Source organism: Panthera leo, chromosome B4 (assembly GCF_018350215.1).
Source record: "Panthera leo isolate Ple1 chromosome B4, P.leo_Ple1_pat1.1, whole genome shotgun sequence".
NCBI lineage: Eukaryota > Metazoa > Chordata > Mammalia > Carnivora > Felidae > Panthera > Panthera leo.
In genome coordinates, this window is record NC_056685.1 from 139,541,621 (window position 1) to 139,561,588 (window position 19,968).

The 19,968-nt window shown below is 63.1% G+C and overlaps 1 protein-coding gene across 1 annotated transcript in view; it reads left to right on the top strand.

Moving 5' to 3' along the window:
- Positions 1-2,096: 2,096 nt before the first annotated feature.
- The window catches only part of TAFA5 (TAFA chemokine like family member 5), a 189,151-nt gene continuing 171,279 nt past the window's right edge, over positions 2,097-19,968 (top strand). Inside the window, exon 1 of the mRNA XM_042944686.1 lies at positions 2,097-2,208. Coding sequence (XP_042800620.1) covers positions 2,097-2,208 — 112 coding nt within the window. The remainder of the gene's footprint in view (positions 2,209-19,968) is intronic.

Below are 19,968 nucleotides of genomic sequence, written 5' to 3' on the forward strand. Positions count from 1 at the left end.
GGAAGCTTCCCTGGCACACCCTCCCAGCGCCCCACACCTGATCTGGGGCCAAGTGCTCTTCCCCTGCCGGATGAGCCCCTCCCATCACGGCTCGGCCACACTGCGCTCTGATTGCCAGTTTCCTCATCCATTTCCCAAACCGAGCACACATTTCCAGGGAACAGAAAGCGTGTGTCTTGTTTAATTCCTCTCCTGCAGCAGTGACATCTAGAAGGTGCCCAACGAATGGCTGCTGGATGGGGGAATGTCCAGAACACAACAGGAGTTCAGAATGGACAGGACGAAATGGAACGTGTCACATTTGAAAGAGTGACTTCCTTCTGAACAGGATGAAAGGCTGCCATCAAAGGGGGGAACTTAAGAGCTGGAGATCCTGGCATCCCCTGGGAGCTGCAGGGACAGCGAGGGAGCCCCTCCAGGGGCCAGAGGGCGGACACCAGCCCAGCACATTCCAGAAGGGCCCTGCCCCCACCAACCCCAGGTTCTCAGGAGCCCAGGGTCTGTGGTGCCTGCATGCCAGCAGAGGGAATCAGGAAGCGTGTCAGGGGGACACTGAGGAGGGAAGTCAGACTGTTTTAATTAAGCAGGAACAGAAAAATTTATGAAGAAAATCTTCCCGGACACACTCACATTACAGCAGGAATACTGTTGGAGCTGGACAGGCGTCCTCACTGGGCCACCGCGGGCCCTCAGCGCTCATCACAGCCTCCACGGTCTCCTAGAGGCCCGGCGGGCGGGGATTCGAGGTGACGGGCGATGCCGGAGACCGTCTTTGCATCGGGCCCTCTAGTGACCCCTGGGAAAGGGTATCCAGGTCCAGCAAGGCCTCATGGGGTCCTTGGAGTCCCCTGCTCGTGCGGGATCAGAAGGTGCTCTGATGAGGAAGGATGGGCTCACATTAGCACCTCCGCTGACCGGCAGGAAGGCAGTGAGGGGACGGGGCACCGTGGCTGGGTGCCGCGGGGGCTCCCCTGGTACCCCGGGGCTGCCTGGCGAGCATCTGGTCTCGGGAGCTCGTCTTGCTGAGGGGACCCGAGAGAGGAGCGGGGCTGGGGAAGCTGACCTCAAAGGATGTACGGAATCCACTGCCCTCTGAATCAGTTCTACTGATGACCTTTAACTATGCAAACCCAATGAATTACAGTCATTGTTACCTGCTCAGAAAGTCCACCCAGAGGAGATCAGCACCCGCACTTTGGAGACAGAAGACTGGGGCCTTTCCAGGTGAGGGGCAAGGAGACAGCGTTTCAGGGCCAGGGCAGTGGGCACAGGTGGAGGCGCCGGGCAGGGGACAAGGAGACTGCTTCTAGGGACGTGTGTCTCCGCCTGGCAGCGCTGGAGCTCGGGGGGAGGGGGAGCCCTCGGGGGTGCTGACCTCAGCGGACTCCGGGCGGGTCTGAGGCCGTGTGTGCTCTTTTGTGGGTTCAGGGACACCGGCGCACAACCCAGAACAGGGGTGAGAGCCGCATCTGGGGAAGGGCCCAAAGCACCCTATACTTACGGTAAACTCTGGGCCCCGGCGTCGCGGGCCTCTGCGGGAAGGAGTAGGGGCGCCCGGGGACCGCAGCCCAAGTCCACAAACTTCGCGCCGGCCAGGTCTGTCCTCCCCGCTTGGTGCCCAGGCAGCGGGCGCGCCGGGCCGTCTCTGTCGCCATCCAGAGGCGCGGCTTGGGCGCGGCGTCCCCTCCGCCCGCCTCCCCCGCCGGTCCCGGGGCCCCGCGCCGGGACCCGGCGGCGTCGGGCGCGCGCCCCGCGCGCCCCTCCTATCGGTGGCCGCGCGCGCCGATCCCGGGCGCGCAGCGACGCCCAGAGCCGCGGGGCCGACGTCCCTGGGCTCGGCGGGCGCGGGCGCGGAAGCGGGCGCGGGCGCGGGCGCGGGCTCGGCGGGCGCGGGCACGGGCGAGGCGCGGGGCGGGCCGGCGCAGGGCGCAGTGGGCCGGAGCCCGGGCGCGGCGGCGGCGGCGGCGGCGGCGGCGGCGGCGGCGGCGGCGGAGGATGGCGCGCGCGGGGCCCGCACGTGGAGGCCGGCGCGGGGGCGCGGGCAGGGCCGGCTGCTGAGACGCGCTGCTGCCCCCCGCGCGGGCGCCGCGGCTTCAATGGCGCCATCGCCCAGGACCGGCAGCCGGCAAGATGCGACCGCCCTGCCCAGCATGTCCTCAACTTTTTGGGCGTTCATGATCCTGGCCAGCCTGCTCATCGCCTACTGCAGTGAGTACCGCGCGGCCCGGGCCCCCGCAGGGCAGGGCCCCCCACCCCCCACCCCACCCGCGGCCCCCGGGCCCCGGGCCGGGCCCCGGCCCCGGCGGCCGCCAGGAGTCGGTGCGGAGTTGCCCGCTCGCGGCGCGCCGTCCCCGGGTCCCGCCGCTTCCCGCTGGGCCGGGACGGAGAGGGGCCGCCCGGGCTCCCCGCTCTCCGGCACTTCGGAAGCGGCCGCCGCCGCCGCCGCCGCCGAGCCTCCCGCCCCGACTCCGGGGCAGGGCCCGGGCGCCAGGCCCCGGGTGGCGCGGCGATGCCCGCGGCCGCCCGGGGTGTGCCGCCGCCGCCGCTCCCGGTCCAGGCCGGCGGGCCGAGCCGAGCAGCGCGCTCCGGAGGCGGCGGCGGGTCCGGGGCGGGCGGGCCCAGCGCTTTCCGCTGGCGACGCTCCCGCCGGGGACCGGGGGCGACGCGGCGGCCGAGCCGGGAACGGGGTGCCCCCGGCGGGAGCGGGGCTCGGGCTCGGACGCGTGGCCGGAGCCTCCGTGTGCCTGGGAAGCACACTCGCCAGGCGCTTTCTCAAAAAAAAGAGAAGTGAGGGGTGGGGTACGTGGAGAGGGCCCGCCGCCGCCGCCGCCGCCGCCGCGGGCATATCTGGAGTCGTGTCCGGGGACCCGAGCCGGTGACCCAGCCGGCTGGCCTGGCGCGGGGCCGCGAGGTTCGGGGCTGGGGCTGGGGACGGGCTCGGGGGGCGCCCGGGGGTGGGGGAGTGGGGGTGGCCGGAGTCCCGGGCGCAACCTCGGGCTGCGGTGGGGGTGGGTGGTCAGTGCTCCGGGCACAGGCTCGCAGCCCGCCAGGGTGGCCGGGAGTGGCTGGCGTCCTGGGCACGGGCTCCGGGGGCCGGGATGGCGCGGGCCGGTCGGTTCCCCGGCCGGCCGCCTGGCACAGGCTCCCGGTCCCTTCCCCTCGTAGCGGGAGGAAAGGACGGGTGCTAAGGAACACCTGTCATGGAGAGCTGCCATGGGCGCGGGAGGTGATGGAAAAATATGGATTCTTAAAAAAAAAAAAAAAAAAAAAAAAAAAAGAGGCCAGCGCCGAGCCTGGCTCCCGCGCCACCACCTCGAAGTGCCGGCCTCCCCGCTCGCGGTCCGAGCCTCCCGCTGTCTCCGGAACGAGCCCGCGGCGGAACACGGGGACCCGGGCGGCGGCGCGGTCGCCGAGTCCTGGGACAGCTCGGCCCGCCCGAACCGCGAGCGAGACCCGCGCCGGAGCCGGAATCGCCGGACTTCTTGCGGCCCCCTTGTGCGCGGCCCACAGTTGCTAGGGAGGCGGGCGCCCGGTGCGGGGAGGGGGCGCAGGGCGGGAAGCCCCCTTTCCCCCCTCCCCCCCCCCCCCCCCCCCCCCCCCCCGCCACGGCGGGGTCGTGACCCGAGATGCCCAGCGGGCGCCGACGCCACTCCCGGGGCCGGGCTGCAGGGGGCCGGGGCTTGGGGCGGAGGTCGCGCCCGCCCCGGCTCCCCGCGGCCATCTCGGCCCTCGGGCGACGCTCACAGGGTTCCCGAGAGCGGAGCCCCGGCGCGGCTTCCTTGGTGATGTGCAAAGGGCTAATGGCAGATAAACTCCATTTGAAGGCTCCTCCTGCTGGCATAAGGGGAGAGGGGGCTCAGTCAGCAGTGTTGGGGAAGGGGACTGTGGCTCCCAAGCCCCCCACCCCCGGGGGCGCTGTCCCTAGCCAGCGCTGGCCACGGCGTCCTTGGGTCCCAGGTGAGAACCCTGCCCTGCAGCGGGCGGCGAGGCAGCCCTGCAGGTGGGAAAAAGAGACTGTTGATGGTTAAGTACCGGACAACCTTGGCCGTGGCTTCAACACTGCACACCCCCGCCTGCTGCCAGGGCCTCCCTGGTTCCCCCCTTCCCAGGGCCACGACTCCCCGCTGCGCCTCATCGGCACACTCACACCCTGGCAGGACTGGGGTTAGAGAGCCCCACCCCCCACACCGGGGGTGTGCCCAGACACCCCTGGAACCCAGGGGTCCCCACCCGCAGCACCCTCAGCCTGCCGTCCAACAGCCTCCCTGGCGTTCTGGAAACACCTCTTCCGCTGGAACAAGGACATTGGGTAACGCGTTATATTCGGAGGAGCAGAAATCATTAATAATGGAAGGTTGCGTGAAGCACATTTTCGTGGTTGTTGCTATTTCCGTGTAATGGAATAATTGACGATAAGATAAGATATTTTCGGCCACCCCCCATTTCACCGGAAATGCACTCGAGAAATTAAAACAGTTTACTAAAATCCAGAATAGCCATAATCGTGATTTATAGCGTGGAACAGCCGTCCTGCAGAAGAGAAAACAACAACAGCACTTTTTTCTTTTCGAATGGATGAAGCACATGAAATGCCAATTAAACAGTTCTTCTGATTTCCGTTCTCTTTTCCAATATATCTGGGATGAGTGAGAATAGTCAGCATCCTTGTTTGTAAATTGTTTTTGTTATCAGTCAGGATTTTTATTACCCAAAATGTTTTTGTGTTACGGAGCAGATATATTTGTATCATATTAGTTAGGGAAACTGATAAGTATCATGCAGGATTCAATTATCCTGCCTATTAAATCTGAGCGTTTCTCTGCAGCCCAGAAGGTGTTCACTTTCCGGCGCTGCTGAAAGAAAGCTGGATTATTTCTTGGCCTGGTTTTCAGTGAGGGGATGTTGTGCCGTTCGGGGCCCAGCGGGCTGAGACTCATGTGTAGGGAGATGGGCTCCACCCTCTGGCGGGAGAAATACCTACAGTCCACCAATTAGGTTAGTTGCTATAGTGACACGGTCTTGTCATTTTCTCCCATTGGGGAAGAATTGCCAGGAAGAGCAGAGAGAGGGAGGGGGTCCTCGGTGGCTTTCTTGAAGACGCACACGTGTTGGTGTCGGGACATCCTCTGGACAGCAGGGCTGGGGGGTAGGGATTCGTTGGCTTGGGGGATGTCGAGCTTGGAGGAGAAAGTTGAAACTCCCATGTCCTCATCTGGGGAAGCCTCTTTCCTTGTGGCTCAGAAAGAGCTGGTCTCTGTCCTCTTACCCTTGGCATATCTGGAGCAGAGGGCTGGGACCGGATGTGGTTCGAACAAGGAGTGGGGCGCTCTGGGGCGACCACAGTGGTCTGACTGTGGCCGGGTGCTCGTTGCTGAGCATGTGGTCTTTCCTCGCTGGCTCCCGGCACCGTGGCCATCACGCCAGCGAGGGAGACGGGGAAAATGATGAGCTAATGGAATGCTGTAGGACGCCAAGCCTTGACTTTGAACCTTGTATGCAGTATTCAGTCCAAAGGTGGAGAGCACCGTGCCCTCCCCCTTGGAGACAGCTTGGTGGGCACACATTCCTGGCGTGCAGGGATTTCTGACACGGATTTTTTTTCCCAATTAATCCCATCAAAATTGACTTGTAGCTTTGAGTTAAATCTCACATCCTCGGCTGCAACGACGAGAAGAAATTACAAACAACTTCTGAATTGTTTTTAATCCATTAGAATACTAACCGAGCGTGGGCTCTCTGATGCCGCATTTTCTTTACAAATATAATTTATTGCATAGTTAGGAGAGATTAGAATGTGCTACTTTCCTGCTGTTCAAATTTTAGTTCTGGGGTTCTTGGAGAGGTAAATTTGAGAATACCGGGCTTAATGAAAGGATGCCATTCACAAGTTTATTTCTCATCTCATCTCAAGGTCTTTCTTTCTTTCATCTCAAGGCCTTTCTTTCTTTCTTTCTTTCTTTCTTTCTTTCTTTCTTTATCTTCCTGTGTGTTTTTATTTGATGAATTTCTGGCTAGAGAAAATGTAGTGCTTCTCCCTTTCAACTTCATACAGATAAGTCACCTCTGTTTGTGGGATTTGAAATAGCCAGGCTGGTTGCCCGAACATTCACGAGCTAAGGGGGGTTCACTCACGGAAGCATCCTCCCGGGCAGAGACCCTCGGGGGCAAGTGTTCTGGGGATCAGTGTCCGGGGAACAGGGGACGCACGGCCTCTCAGGGTTGTCTCTGGCACCTCACTCTTGCCAGTGAGGACAGAGGACAGCGGATCCCCGGAAGGAGGCTGCGTCCCACTGCCTGCCTCACCGGGTCTGCTCAGCGCCAGGCCTCCTGGCTGAATCCCACACTGGAATTTCCTGCTCGGGACTCACCACTTGACATCCACTGAATGACACGTGTAGATCAACTTTCGTGGCATGAAGTATTTTCAGGTGACTTTTATGGACGTAATTATGGGGAAACGTTATGATAATGTGGCACTAGAAAAGGAAAGAAAAGCAAAACATTAAAATCCCCATTTCTTTATATAGCTTCGCAGCTGTGCCGATTTAGAAGGGCTCGTTTCTGCATTAAAATGTGGTGCTCTGGAGTTAATGACCTCTACAGAATGCCACCTGTCACCCAGAGCGTGGGTGACGGCCGAGAGATTGACAAGGAGGACCCAGATCGGGGTCTCCTGCTTGTGGGGGGATCGGAGGCTGGAGCGACAGCTGCGGGAGAGGCGAGGGCCCGTGGACCCGCCCGTTGTCATTTGTTTGGGGGGAGCGTCACTGGCGGCGCTCTGGGGCCCACACTGGCACAGGAGGCCAATGGAATCTAGCGGTGTCCCTTGCTCGCCCTTCGCAGACCCTTGGAGCTGGAGTTTGGGGCTGGTGCCCCAGTGCCCTGTGGCTTCTGCAGGGCGTCCCTCGGCCACCAGCTGGTGGAGGGCCACCAGCTCCCCGAGGGCCGGCCGCTGCCTTCCTACTCTGGTCTGCAGCTTCTCAGACCCGCCTGGGAGCATGCGTTGAAACTCCCGGCGGGCAGCACAGGCTGTCCAGAAACGCCAAGCCGCTGGCGGGAGACGGCAGCACCCTTCTCCCCCTACTCCCTGGTGGATGTGGTGGAGGGCTCCGGGGGCAAAGTGGCTGCCGGGACCAAGGGTGCAAACACTTTTGTCTCCAGCGGGGTGAGCTGGACCCCTCCAGATTGCCCTGCTCCTCCGGTCTCTGGGGAGGCCCTTTCCCCACAGCGCACCAGCCGCATCCCGGAGAATGGCCTGGGCCTGGCGGGAAGGTGGCCCCTTAGTGAGAGTCTGCCTGGGAGAGCTCTCTCCCAGCCACAGCTGCCACCTCCCGTCCCTGGTCCCTGGCGGTCTCCTGCCACAGGTGGGCCTCCCGTGGAGGGACTGGCCTGGGGGTCCCACGGAGGCGCCTGGCTGTCCTTCCACATCTGTTGCATGAGGCAGGGGCGGTGGAGGGCCAGCCCCCGGCACCGGTGTAAGGCAGGAGCCTCGGCCTCCCGTTGATTCCGGTGATTGGGAATTAGGGGCTCCGGGAAAGAGGTGGATATGGTAGGCTTCCTGGGCTGGCATCCCGAGGGGACTGGACGTCAGCACAAAGCAGAGGCAGTCGGGCAGGGCACATGCAGCCTGGGCCAGGCACACTGTTCTGCTGGCACCCTTGCCCTCTCTGGTCACAGCCAGCCCCAACCTCAGAACGGCAGGCCGCAGCCCAGGGTCTGGCCCCGAACCCCTGTTCCCTCCCGCGGCTCCTCTTTCCTGCCTGGCCGTCAGCGGGGCCCCGCCTCGGCCGTCCCTGCGCCCGGCCTGCTTGCACGTCTTCCTCCGAAATGAGTCTTGCTGTCCTCCAGGTCTGCTTTCACTGCTGTGCCCCAGCCCCTCCTGGGCGCCTCAGCACCGTCCTCAGTGGGGCCTCTGCCTCCAGGCTGGCCGCTCTGACACCCCACCCGTGGCTCCCCGTTGACTGAAAGCTCTGTGCCTCTCTCCTCTGGCGATCAGCGCTCACCGCATCCTCGCGTCGCCCCGGGCCTCCCAAAGCCAGATCTTGCCTTGCTGGTGGGACTCTGGGTGCCTCTGTCCTGCTCTGGCAGAGTCCGGCCCGAGGCCTCCACCAGGGGCCTCCCTTCTTAGGAAGGTGGTGTGTGTGTGTCTGTTCTCACCCGCACAGCCTGGTCTGCCTGGGCCATTGCAATGTTCCCTCACTACCTGCCGGGTCCTCTCAAGGGGTAGCACCCTGAACTGCTGCTGACTGCAGGCAGGCACCGTGAGCTGGACTGGCCCTGGGAGAGAGCCTCCTCCAGGAAGCCTCCCTTGAACACACGGCCTCATCCCCCTCCCCTGTGCGGTGCTGTTCATCCGAATGCCCCGCCCCGGGCAGTGAATGCTCCCTTCATCCTGTTTTAGGCTTTGAGCTCTGGCCCTGACACGGCCGCTAGGGGCCTGACTGCCTGATTCTTGGAGCAAACACTCCTTGATCCTGGCACCCTGAAGCTTTGACCACAGTGGATTCAGTTCTGGAGGCGTGGCCAAAGGTCTGGGGGCGTGACCAAATGTCTAGGGGCGGGGCTGAAGGGCTGGGCCAAATTGAAGGCCTGGGGGCGTGATCAAAGGTCTGGGGGCGTGGTCAGGTGTCTAAGGGCGGGGCTGAAGGAAGGGCGGAGTTGAAGGCCTGGGGGCGTGGCCAGAGGTCTGGGGGCGTGGTCAAATGCCTGGGGACAGGCCTGGAGAGGATGTCTGAAAACGGGCTGGATCCTCGAGGATCAATCTGTTTCCGCAGTTCCAGAAATGATTAAAAAGATTTAAAAGGGGAACAAAAAGAGGGAGAAAGTGTGGAACCCTGAGGACACGCTCAGTATTTTGTCAAGCGTCCCTGGTAGGACATTGTCAGAAGCGCTCCTGTGACCCTCACCTCCTTTCTGTGGCTCCCGCTTTGACGCCTCCACGGTTAAGCTCCCTGAACACTGGTCTCTTCCCACATCCCCCTGCTTCGGGGTTTCTGTCCCCAGCACTGCGCACGTGTGGGTGTCCCTGAGGTGGGGCCGTCCGTCCTGGGCACCGCGGGCTGTTGAGCATCATCGCCAGCCCCGTCCCCAGGCCGGGACTCCTGCTCTAGTTTGTGGGTCCCCAGTCAACCCACCCACACCGGTGTTTCCTGGTTTGTTGAGTGAGACTCTGGGCCTGGGGCTCGGCGCGGGCAGGGTGACAACCGCGGGGCTGTATCTGTGGCTGAATGGCCGGCCGTTGGGGGGTTTCCAGGCTGTGGAGCACCCAGCCCGACCTCGACCTCTCCGCCTGCCCAGACCGCACTCCCCAGCCCTTCCCAGCCGTTCCCAGCCTGCTGGAAAGGCTGTCGGCTGGGACAGGAGGTGTCTCCACACGTTTCCACGCACGTCTGTTTTCCAGAGCCGGGAAGCCACGCAGGGTTCACCCGTCGCTTGCAGTCTGTCGTCTGCGTTGCAATTTCTGCGCGTCGCATGTGTAACCGTGTTGCTGATGGTGATGCCGCCATTTGGAGGCAGTAAACAGGCCTGGCCCTGTGCTGATGGGGAGCCCACCTGCCCTTCCTGTCATCCAGCCGCTTGCTTAATCACTCTCTCCTTTCCGGGGGGCGGTCAGGTCATCTCCAGGTGACTCCCGAGATTTCCGCCTAGAGCTCATCGGAACATGTTTCTTCAGTGCATTTCCCTCCAGAAAGTTCTGCTGCCACTGGCAGGACCTTTGGCTGCTGAGAAATGCCTTTATTTCAGTCCTTTTGGCGGAAGCCGGAGCCTGCTACCCTGGAGGGGCTGCAGCGTGCCCCTTCTGTTGCCCTGTCACTGGGCCAAGGAGCCCCGTGCAGGGAGAGGGCGTCCGGGGTCAGCAGGCCCCCGCTGGGGGACCATTCAGACCTCCTGGCCACCAGGGTGCCTGTGCTCCCTGCAGCCCCCAGGCTCAGGGTGCACAGACTCTGTGTGTCTCCAGCCGGACCTGCTATTGGCCCCGCACAGGGTCAGCCGTCCCCGGAGACGCCCTGCTCGGTAAGACAGGAAAGGTCGAGGTTGGCTGTTCCTAAAGATTTTCCCAGCCACGGAGACGGGATCCGTAGGTGTGGCCCATCGGCTTCCTTTGCTGGCTGCTTCCCCTGCCCCGTCCCTCTGTGCTGTGTCCGTGAGCGTGCACGTGCACAACACAGACACGTCCCGCAACTCCCCTGCTGGGCCTCAGTTTCCCTCCCAAGCTGAGGGTGCTGACCCCTGTGCCAGGCCGAGAACACAGCTGAGTCCCGCGGGCTGGCGGGGCTCGTGCCCGCCGCGGAGGCAGACGCGGAGGCCACGGCCCCCTCCCCCGCCGCATCACAGCGACTGTTGTTTGTTTTCTGCTTCAGCTCTTTGGGCCGAAGGACCGGTGGGATTTGGCCTGTCGTTCACATAATAAAGTAGGAGCATCGCCAGACAAACACCTCGAGTGTGCTTTCAGCCGGGGGTGGGTCGCCAGGGTCACCTGCTGCAGCGCGAGCCCCCGCACGTTGATGAGCCGGTGTCCCTGAGCACACAGCGCGTGCGGGGACCCTCCACGCTGCGGGGAGACTGGTGCGGTACCCACGTCCGCCCTGGCTGGGCTGGAGAGGAGATCCTGTCAAAACATTCCCTGACACTTAGCAGGCGTGACAGGCTCTTCCCATAACGAGGTGGCTAATTGAGAAGTGAGTCATCCGGGACCGGCTTGTAGTAACGCTCGGGAGCTGGGTTCCACCTTCCTTTGGTCCCTGCCCTGGCTGACATCCCTCCATATCACAGAGCCCCAGCGCCCGCCTCACCTCAGGGTTCCCAGCCGCTCAGGCAGGGCTGGTCGGTGCCGGGGGGGTGGTTCTGGGCCCTGTGGTACTGCCCTGGAGCTCACTGGGGCCCGCTGCGTTTGCTGTTCGCCCTGGAAGGGGTGCGTGAGGAAGAGATGGGGGCGGTGGCTTGGGTCTCAGCCGGGGAGCCGGGGGGGTGGGGAGCTGCTCAGAGGGTCCCGGCTCAGCATCCCATCCCTCTGGCACGGTCACTCTGACCCCATGGCCTCCGCCCGGGGGTCCCCTGGTTCAGACCAGCCAGCCAGCCTCGCCGGGGCGCTTGGCCCTGCCTCCTCCTCCAGCCCCTCTCAGCCACCCCATCCTGGCACCCCCCACCCCCTGGCCAGGGCAGCTGCGCCTTCCTCCCGGTGACCTCCCTCCCTGCCCCCCGGGACCAAGCTCACCTCTCCAGGGGACGCGTGCCTGGGGAGAGGGGGGAGCAGACATGTGTGCAGGTGGATGTGTTGCTCCCGAGAGGCCTGAGCCCTGCTGACCTCACTTTGCCACTGAGTGGACCATCTTAGGGGCGTAGGGGGCGTCTGCCGGCAGGAAACTTGCAGGGCGGGCCGCTCAGGGCTCAGGGTCTGGTCGTGCAGCCACGGGGGCTCTTCTGGAACACAGCCGATGTCCGTCTCGCATCGGAGGTGCAGATGGACCCCTGCTGCTGACCCGGGAGGCCTCACTGGCCCTGGGACACGCGGCGGGCAGCCTGTGGATCCTGACTGGTCACTGGGCCTGCACACAAGAGTGCTGTCCCTGCTACGGGGTGATGGTGTGGCCCTGGATGGAGCAGTGGGGACCCAGATGGAGCAGGGGAGCCTGCGTGGGCCTCCTCTCTCTGCCCTGGAGGCGCCAGGAGTGAGCGGGAGGCTGAGCTGGCCCGTCTTCTCCCCGCTCCCACTCTGGGAGTGCTGTCCCCACCGCTTCGGGGGCCTCTGCGGGGCAGGAAGGCGGCACATCCTCCTGCCCTCTGCACGCCGTGGGTCCCCGCACAAGGCTGCAGGTGCGCGGCTGCAGGGAAGGGGTGGGAAGTCGGGGCTCTGAACTTGCAGGGACCCCCACCCAGTCCCACCTGCCCGATCTTCTTCATGTCTGGAACTTCAGGGGAGGGGCCGGTGAGTGCCAGCACAGGGCGGGGGGGGGGGGGTGTCTCCCGGGGTCCCTGCCGACGGCCTTGAGGGCTGGCGTCTCGTTCCCTCTTTCCTGAAGGCTCGTGTGTGCTCAGAACAGCCGTGCTGGGGCCTCGCCAGTGGACGGGTCCCAGGTCCCTCACTTGCTGTGCAAACCCGCGGGGCGATGAAGGGTCTTCTGCGTGGCCCAGCCACCGGGCTCAGGCTGGCTCAGTGCCGCGTCCTGTCAACAGAGCGGGGGACGGAGCGGGGAGGAGTGCCTGTGCCGTGTTCGCGGCCTCCGATCTGATGGCCGCAATGAGATGCCGGGGAAGGTTGGTGTGAACACGGCCCGTCAGCTGGAGCTGTGGCGATCCGTGGGGGCGTCGAGCGGCTCTGTGCAGGACCGTCCCCTTACGATTTCCTCACGGCGGAAATGCCAATGCCTTGGAAGCCGTCTCAAATGCCGCTGGACTCACACGAGTGGCCTCTTTTCAAAAAAGCACTTTGGCTCCATTTTTACATTATTTTTCTGCCGTAGTATCCATTACCTGGGAGTGCATCCCCAGACGTACCTAAATACCGTTAATGGGCTGTATAGGACTGGTGTTAATTACCTGATGCTAATTTCTGCTCCCCGGCGGCTGCGGGGCTGGGGGGGGGGGGAGCCACGCGGGAGAAGTCCACCCGCTCCTTTCTCCACCTGCTCCTTTCGGGGAGGGGGGGGCTCTGCCAGCTAGAGGAACGCTCTGTGTGGGGGACACACGTTGTCCCCAGGGCACGTCACAACCTTGAGCTCTCCCGTGTTTGTCATCTGGAGGGGGCTTCTGCCCCCCACGCCCCCAGCAAGGCTGGAGAACCGGGGTGGGGGGAGGCATTTGGTTGAACCCGTCAGCGCCGTGAGAAATGGAGTGGGGCCAGGGGTGCAGGGAACCCTTGTGTCCCGTCCAGCCAAACCACGTGGACACCACACGACGTTCTCACGACCCAGGCCCGGGAGCGGGCTTGCGAATGAGCCCCCGAAGTTGTCTGAAGCCCGCCGATGCGAGACGGGAGCTCCCCAAGCTAAGAGCAAAACCTGGCACAGCAAGCGTCTGGGACGTTGCAAGTGGTTACCCAGCGGCTTCTAACGTCTGTCGCTGCCCATCTGGGTCTGTGTGACACGGGCCGTGGCCACATCGCAGACCGTGGACCTCCTAGACTCGTCGTCATCAAAGTTAGTGTTATGTTGGGGCTCCTGGTGGCTCAGTCCGTTAAGCGTCTGTCTCCTGATTTCGGCTCAGGTCACAATCTCAAGCTTCATGGAATTGAGCTCTTTGCTGTCAGTGTGGAGCCTGCTCGGGATTCTCTCTCTCTCTCTCTCTCTCTCTCTCTCTCTCTGTCCCTCCCGTGCTCTTTCTCTCTCTGCGTCTCTCCATCTCAAAAATGAAATAAACTATAAAAAAAATGAGTGTTGTGTTGTTAACAGAAATGCATTCAGCTGGGCTCGCCACCCGCTGGAAACCTGAAACCCCGTTTGCTCATCTCCATTCTTGGGGCCAGAGATGGGGACGGGCGCGCTTCAGAGAAAATAAGGGAGCACAGTGTGGCACCATCGAGCAGACGTGTGGGGAGCTAGAAAGTTCCGTGGGGTCACGGGGATGCTCGGCCCAGCCTGTCCTGCCCTGTGGGGCTGCGGCCCAGCGAGGCGAGCTGACCAGTGGGGACATGGTGACTGAACACGTGTCCTTGTCTCATCTGTGCTTCTGAAGCCTCTCAGGGCCTGGGCAACGTAGGGGTGATGCCCGCGGGGACCGGAGGCCCCCCGATGTCTCTCCGTGAGGCTGGGAGAGGAGACGGGCCCCTGGGTGTCTGCAGGCCAGAGAGGATGTACCTGTTTCCCACTGTGGAAGGACCTCCTTCTATGGTGTCACATTTTGCGTTTCTTACCATTGCAAAGCAGTGACTTAACTCAGGTTCAGGCCCCCTGCCCCGATACCCCCACGGGGCCATGGAGTTCTCGGGGCAGCTAGGGACGGGAGAGGCCGCAGGGGTCTGGTCCCCCAGATCTGGAGGAGCCGATGCCACCAGGCAGGACACGGCTCTGTACTTTGCGTATCCAGAGCCCTCGCGGGTCAGATTTCTGTCTGGAGTGGCTGCTGGCTCAGCACCGTCTCCCTGGGACTCAGACGATGCCTGTGGAAGGTTCGAGGGCTGACCCGGGAGTCTGGGGACAGCTCCTGGTGCCCTGGGGTCCTGGCTCTCCGGAAGGCTTCCCTGGCCTTGGACTTGAGGTCCTGTGTCCCCTACAGTTACTGAGCCTCTGCAAGTGCCAGCAGGGCCCCACACCTCTTCCTGCTGTGTGTGCTCACACCAGAGGTCTCCTGTCTCTCTTCAGGAGGAGGCGGACCCCTCCAGACAGGCAGTGCCTCTGTCTTCTCGAGTCCACGCGGTGTGGGCCTTGTTTACGCTGGGCCACGAACCTCACAGAGGTTCTGAGGTTTCTCCGTTGTCCTGTTATCTACATAGGTGAGGACAGAGAGGTGTTCCTCTGCACTGACGGCCGACGTCAGTCATTTACACTTGAGTACGAATGAGGCCCTGATGCTGATCTGGCTACCAGGAGCTGGTGTGGACATAAGGTCTCACTGTCTGACCCTGACTTTGAAGACCAACCGAAACAGGTGTTGCTACCTGCCTGGTGGGAGGGCCTCTGGCAACTTCCAGTCCACTAAGTGCAGGAGGAAACTGAGCACATCTGAGGCCCACAGGGGTCCTCGAGGTCAGCTCCACGTCTTGTGGTTCCAGTCGTAGCCCGGACTGAGACCGATTGCCCCAAGGCCCCCCCCTTTTGGGACTCCTCATGCCCCGTTTGCACCTAGAGGCCTTGGCTGGTTTGGGAATCCTGCTTCCCAGGCTCTGTTCCAGGCTCTGTTCCAGGCTCTGTTCCAGGGTCACCATGGAAGCCCTTCTGCTTCTCAAATTCCTGGCAGATTCCTGTGCTCAGGGCTTCAGTGACAGAGGCTGGACCTGATGCACAAAGGAGCACGTGCTGCTGCCTTGTCGGGGCTCTGGGAACCCGGTCAGCAGGCTTGTCCCGGCGGTGGCGCTTCCAGGGTCCGCGTGGGTCACTGTTGCAAAGGGGTGCGCTGCCCTCGCTGTGCCCTTCCTTGCGGATCTGTATCCAGCAAGCACTCCACACCCCGCGAATCCTCGTGACGCTCGTCAGAGGGAGATGCTTGTGTTCCTGTCTTAGAGGTAGACGAGGCTCAGGGAAGGGGCACGCCCAGGGCCCCCGGGCAGGTGGATCAGAGCAGGACCATGAGCCCCGAGCCTGTGCTCTGACCCCCGACACTCAGACCCCAGAGCTGCTGGTTCTCCGGGATTCTGGGCCATCGGCTGCGGCCCGGGCGGGCCGGGCTCTGGCCGGTGGAGACAGGCACGCGGGGCCCCTGGGGCTGGTCTCTCCCTCCCTTGGCCGTCGGCCGAGTCACCAGGAGCGCGGCCGTGGGGCTCAGCTCCAGGCTGTTCCTTTTCTCCCACAAAAGCTCCTCGGCTACCGTTACTCCCGGCACCTGCCTCCCCGAGCAGACCAAGAGCCTGGGAGCGACGCGGCCGGGACAGGGGTCCCTTGGGGTCCAGACCCCTGCCCAGGACCCCGTGCTCTGTGTGAGTATTTTACAAATAACTCCAAGGGAGCTAGAATGGTCCCTTACTTCTGTTTTAAAGCCACAGTAGTAAACTCACCTGTCCTCTCGGTGCCTAAGTGATGAGGTCACAGGAAGGTGGCTCACGAAGGTGTCCTTCCTGGGAAAGTGAGTTCCCATCCTTAATGTCCTGTGGGAGCAGGAGGGGGGATTTGAGGAGGGCTGAGGAGGGTGGTGGGGACTTGTCCCACTGGGGTGCAGGCTGAGGGCTGGCATGGGCGTGGGGACCCCTTGCTGAGGGCGGCCCAAGCTGGGGTCCAAGGACAGGGAGGGCCTGGCAGCCCAGGCGGCCGGGTCTCTGGAAGGCCTGGGCCATCCTTGTCCCCCAGACCCGTGTCGGCCCAACCCCGAGCCCGGGCCCTGCAGAACATTCTGCAATGTGTTCACTGGCTTGTGACCCCCTTTGTGCTAACAGTGGGCTCTCTGGGGTTTTCCCTCAGCAAGGCCACATTTCCGGGTGTGCCGTGCGTTCAGGGGAGGGGATGTGTTCTGGGCTCTCCAAACACAGGCTGGGTTTTGTCCTGGTCAGGGTGTGATGACAGCAAGGGAGGGTGGCCGGCCGCACCTGCTCGTATAGGTGAGTGCTCAGGAAGCCGGCGGCCAGGAGGGAGCACTGGGCCACCTGTGGGAAGAATTTGGAGCTTCGGGGAAGCCTCGCCTGGGACGGTCGGGGCCGATTCGGACGGCATTGGGGCCCCTGGAAGGGTGGAGGACGTCCAGGAGGTCAGAGGTGCTGTGCGGGGAGGTCACCTCTGCACCCCAGCTTTGTGAGCCAGGCCAGCTGGTTTCCTGTGTGTGGACAGGATGTCACCGCCGCCTGGGGGGGCCTGGATGCGTGGAGGTCCCCGGTCACCATTCGTGTGGAGGCCACGGTCCGGGATGCGGTTAAAGCTCAGAGGAGCACCAGCGGCGTTAACCCTTCGCTTCACAGACGGGGAAGCGGAGTCTTGCCTGGGGCCACCTGGAGAGCAGGGGAGGGCCCGGCTGCCCCCCAGGGCTGGGGCTCAGGGGACCCCTGGGCTTCGCACGGCCTTGGCCCCCGAGTCACGTTTTGCACAAGCTCAGTAGTTGTTGGTTTTGAAAACACAGTCGCTGTGAGTGACGACAGCTTTCCCGTCACGTTTAAGATCGGGTCTTCACTGAGCCATTGCAGACTTCAGATCTGAGAGGGAATGAGCAGGGTTTCTCCCGCGGGCTGCTTCTATTTATTTATTTATAAATTTTTTGTGTTTATTTTATTTTTGAGGGAGGGAGAGAGAGAGAGAGAGAGAGAGAGAGAGAGAGAGAGGGACAGAGCGTGAGCAGGGGAGGGGTAGAGAGGGAAGGAGACACAGAATCCGAAGCAGGCTCCAGGCTCCGAGCTGTCCGCACAGAGCCCGATGCGGGGCTCGAACCCACAAACCGCGAGATTGTGACCTGAGCCCCGACTGTGAACTGCTTCTAGAGCGACACCGTCCTTACATCCAGCCACACCCCTGCGTCTGGCTCAGGCCCCGGTGAGATTTGGGGGAAAGACCCCTCCTCCAGGAAGCTCTCCTGGTGCCTCCCACCTGTGCCGTGCCCTGAGGTCCCGCTGCACCGGCCTGTCGCCTTGGTGGCTGAGTGCTGCGACCGTGTCCTTCCCGAGGGTGCCTGACATGTGTTTGCAGACTCCCTTCCCGTGCTCCGAAGTGCATAGGGGCTTAGAGAAGGGATTTCACTTGTTTGCAAAACCCCCTCCCTTGGGACCCGCCTCCCCTGAGTGGAGAAGGTGCACCCCTTGTGTCCTGTGAGGACCGCTGTCACCTGCCGTGGAGACGTGCTTGTCTGGTGACCCAGCCCAATGCAGGGTCGGCCAGGACCCGGTGCCGGTCTGTGCTGTGCCGGGACGTGGGGGTGCAGAGCCTCCGGGAGCCCGGGGCAGGGAGGATGGTCTGGAGGGGGTGAGCTGGTCACCAGGGCCGGCTGGGTCTTCCCCTCGACCCCGCCATGCTTCCGGGTGCTTTTGTTTTAGGCGCCGGCGGGACTGGGGGGGCTGGCCTCCACCTGCGGGTGGGTGGCCTGCTGGGCCCTGGCCACAAGCTGCCAAATGTGCTGCCCCCCCCCCACCCCCCGTCACTGTCAGGGACACTCTCCAGCCGGGGAGTCCTCCCCTCTGCTCTGCTCAGAAACCTGGGGAAGTAACCACGTGTGAGATGGGCTGTGGGCCCCGGGGGCGTGTGTAGGCGTGTGCACCTGCGTGGAGGTGTGTGTATGTGCACGTGTGTGTGGTGTCTGTGTGTCTGAGTGTGCGGGAGTCTGCTGCGTGGGTCTGTGTCCCCGTGTGTGTGCACCTGTCCACTCTGTCATGACTGCTCTCTCTGTGCTTGTTCCTGACCAGAGGGATTCCCAGAGGAAGGGGAGGCAGCAGTGGCTGGTCTTTAGCCTTGGGAGTGCTGTCCAGCCCCGTGCTGCCCCCTCCAGCCCCTCCAGCCCCGTCCAACCCCGTCCAGCCCCCTCCAGCCCCCTCCAGCCCCGTTCTGCCCCCTGCAGGCCCCTCCAGCCCCGTTCTGCCCCCTCCAGCCCCCTCCAGCCCCGTTCTGCCCCCTCCAGCCCCCTCCAGCCCCGTCCAACCCCGTCCAGCCCCCTCCAGCCCCGTCCTGCCCCCTCCAACCCCCTCCAGCCCCATCCTGCCCCATCCTGCCCCCTCCAGTCCCCTCCAGTCCCCTCCAGCCCCCTCCAGCCCCGTTCTGCCCCCTCCAGCCCCGTCCTGCCCCGTCCTGCCCCCTCCAGCCCCGTCCTGCCCCTTCCTGCTCTGCCTCATCCTGCCGTGTCCACTGACAGACATAATGCGTTAGGTTCAAGCTGCTCTTCTGATTTATTGGACGCCGCCTTTCAAGTGACATTAAAAACCACCCCTGAAGTTCCTGAATCCCGTCCACTGGCTCCCTACCTGGAACTGCTGGGGACCATTGGGACGGGGTGCCCAGCCCCGGCGGCCTGAGCGTGGACAGGGACTCAGGGCAGCCCAGCAGGACAGGAGACAAGGGGCACCTTCGGCATCCCCCTCGCCTTCCGTGCCATCGCCCTTGCGCGAGATGGCGGGTCTCCAGTGACAGTGTCCCCATCCTGGAAGCTCCGTGCTGGCCGCAGGTTGGCTCTGGGGCCCGGGCTCTTCCCTGGGCTCCGGTGAGGGCCACCGAGTCGCCGCCTGGACGTGCAGGCTCTGGACGCAGCACACACGTGCTCCTCTGAAATTCCAAATTGCGAAAACTTCGTCTCAATCAGCATAGCAGAGAGTTTGGAGAGGGGGCGGTAGGCGCTGGGAATTAAACGGCACCTTTTGGCATCGCACGTCGGTGAGGCGGCCAACTGATTATTTTTATATTACAATCCCCAGGCGTTGTCAAATTGATTAATAAATTCGCTGAAAACCCATTATCTTTTAATAAATTAATCTTGGTAGTGGGGGGATGAGTTTCCTCCGACCTTTGCACGCGGGTCGTCTCTGGGCGCCAGCGTGGGGTCGTCGTTGTCCCTGTGGACAGTGCAGACGTGAGGCGTTGTGGCCGCAATCCCTGGTCCCTTAGGAGTGGGGCCGGTTGGCTTCCTTTCCGTGGATGTGCATTGAGGCGACATGGAGAGGGCCCCTGCGTCTCCCCAGGTGGGTCTCTGCTGGGCAGCGCGGGCGCCTCCTGGGCCAGCCCCTCCCCGTTGTCAGCCCGGTGACTGGTCCCAGATGAGAGTCACCAGCCTAGGCTGTAGGGAGCTCCTGAAAATGAGCACAAACTTAGCTCCGAGCTTCCTGGCAGACGAGACAAAAGGGGAAAGTCACTGGGGTATGCGGCTCTCCTTGTCCATCAAAAACGTTGAAACAGAACAGGGCCGTCGGATCCTGGCCGTCACTGGCCGTGGCAAATCATCTGCAGCCTGCAGAACTGCAGGCAGGGTCAACGGCGTCATTTCCACGGTTACGGGGAAACCACGAGGGCCCAAGGGTGGGCTCGTCCCATCAGCAAGTGGCAGGATGATGACGGACCTGAGCCAAGGGCCCGGCCTCCCCAGGGGCGCAGCCGTGCCCAGCTGGCTGACATGGGGCTCGGGCGCCCCGTGCAAGAAGCTTCCTGCCCCTGTCGTCACCCTCCCCCCTCCCCTGGTGCCTGGGCCTCCCCCGGCCCTGGGCCCCCTGGCTCCTCTCTTGCCTTCTCAGCGGACACTCACCTCCACCTGCCCGCCCCCTGCTCTCCACCTTCCACCCTTCCTTTCCTGGAATAGGGTTTGCCAAGGTCACTGTCCCAGTCGCCCACCCCAAGGCCACTCCTGAAGCCTTCTGTGGAGGGGAGGGGGCCTCTGTCGCCCATTCACAGGGCACCACCACACCCTGCTGAACACTAGCGTCTGAAG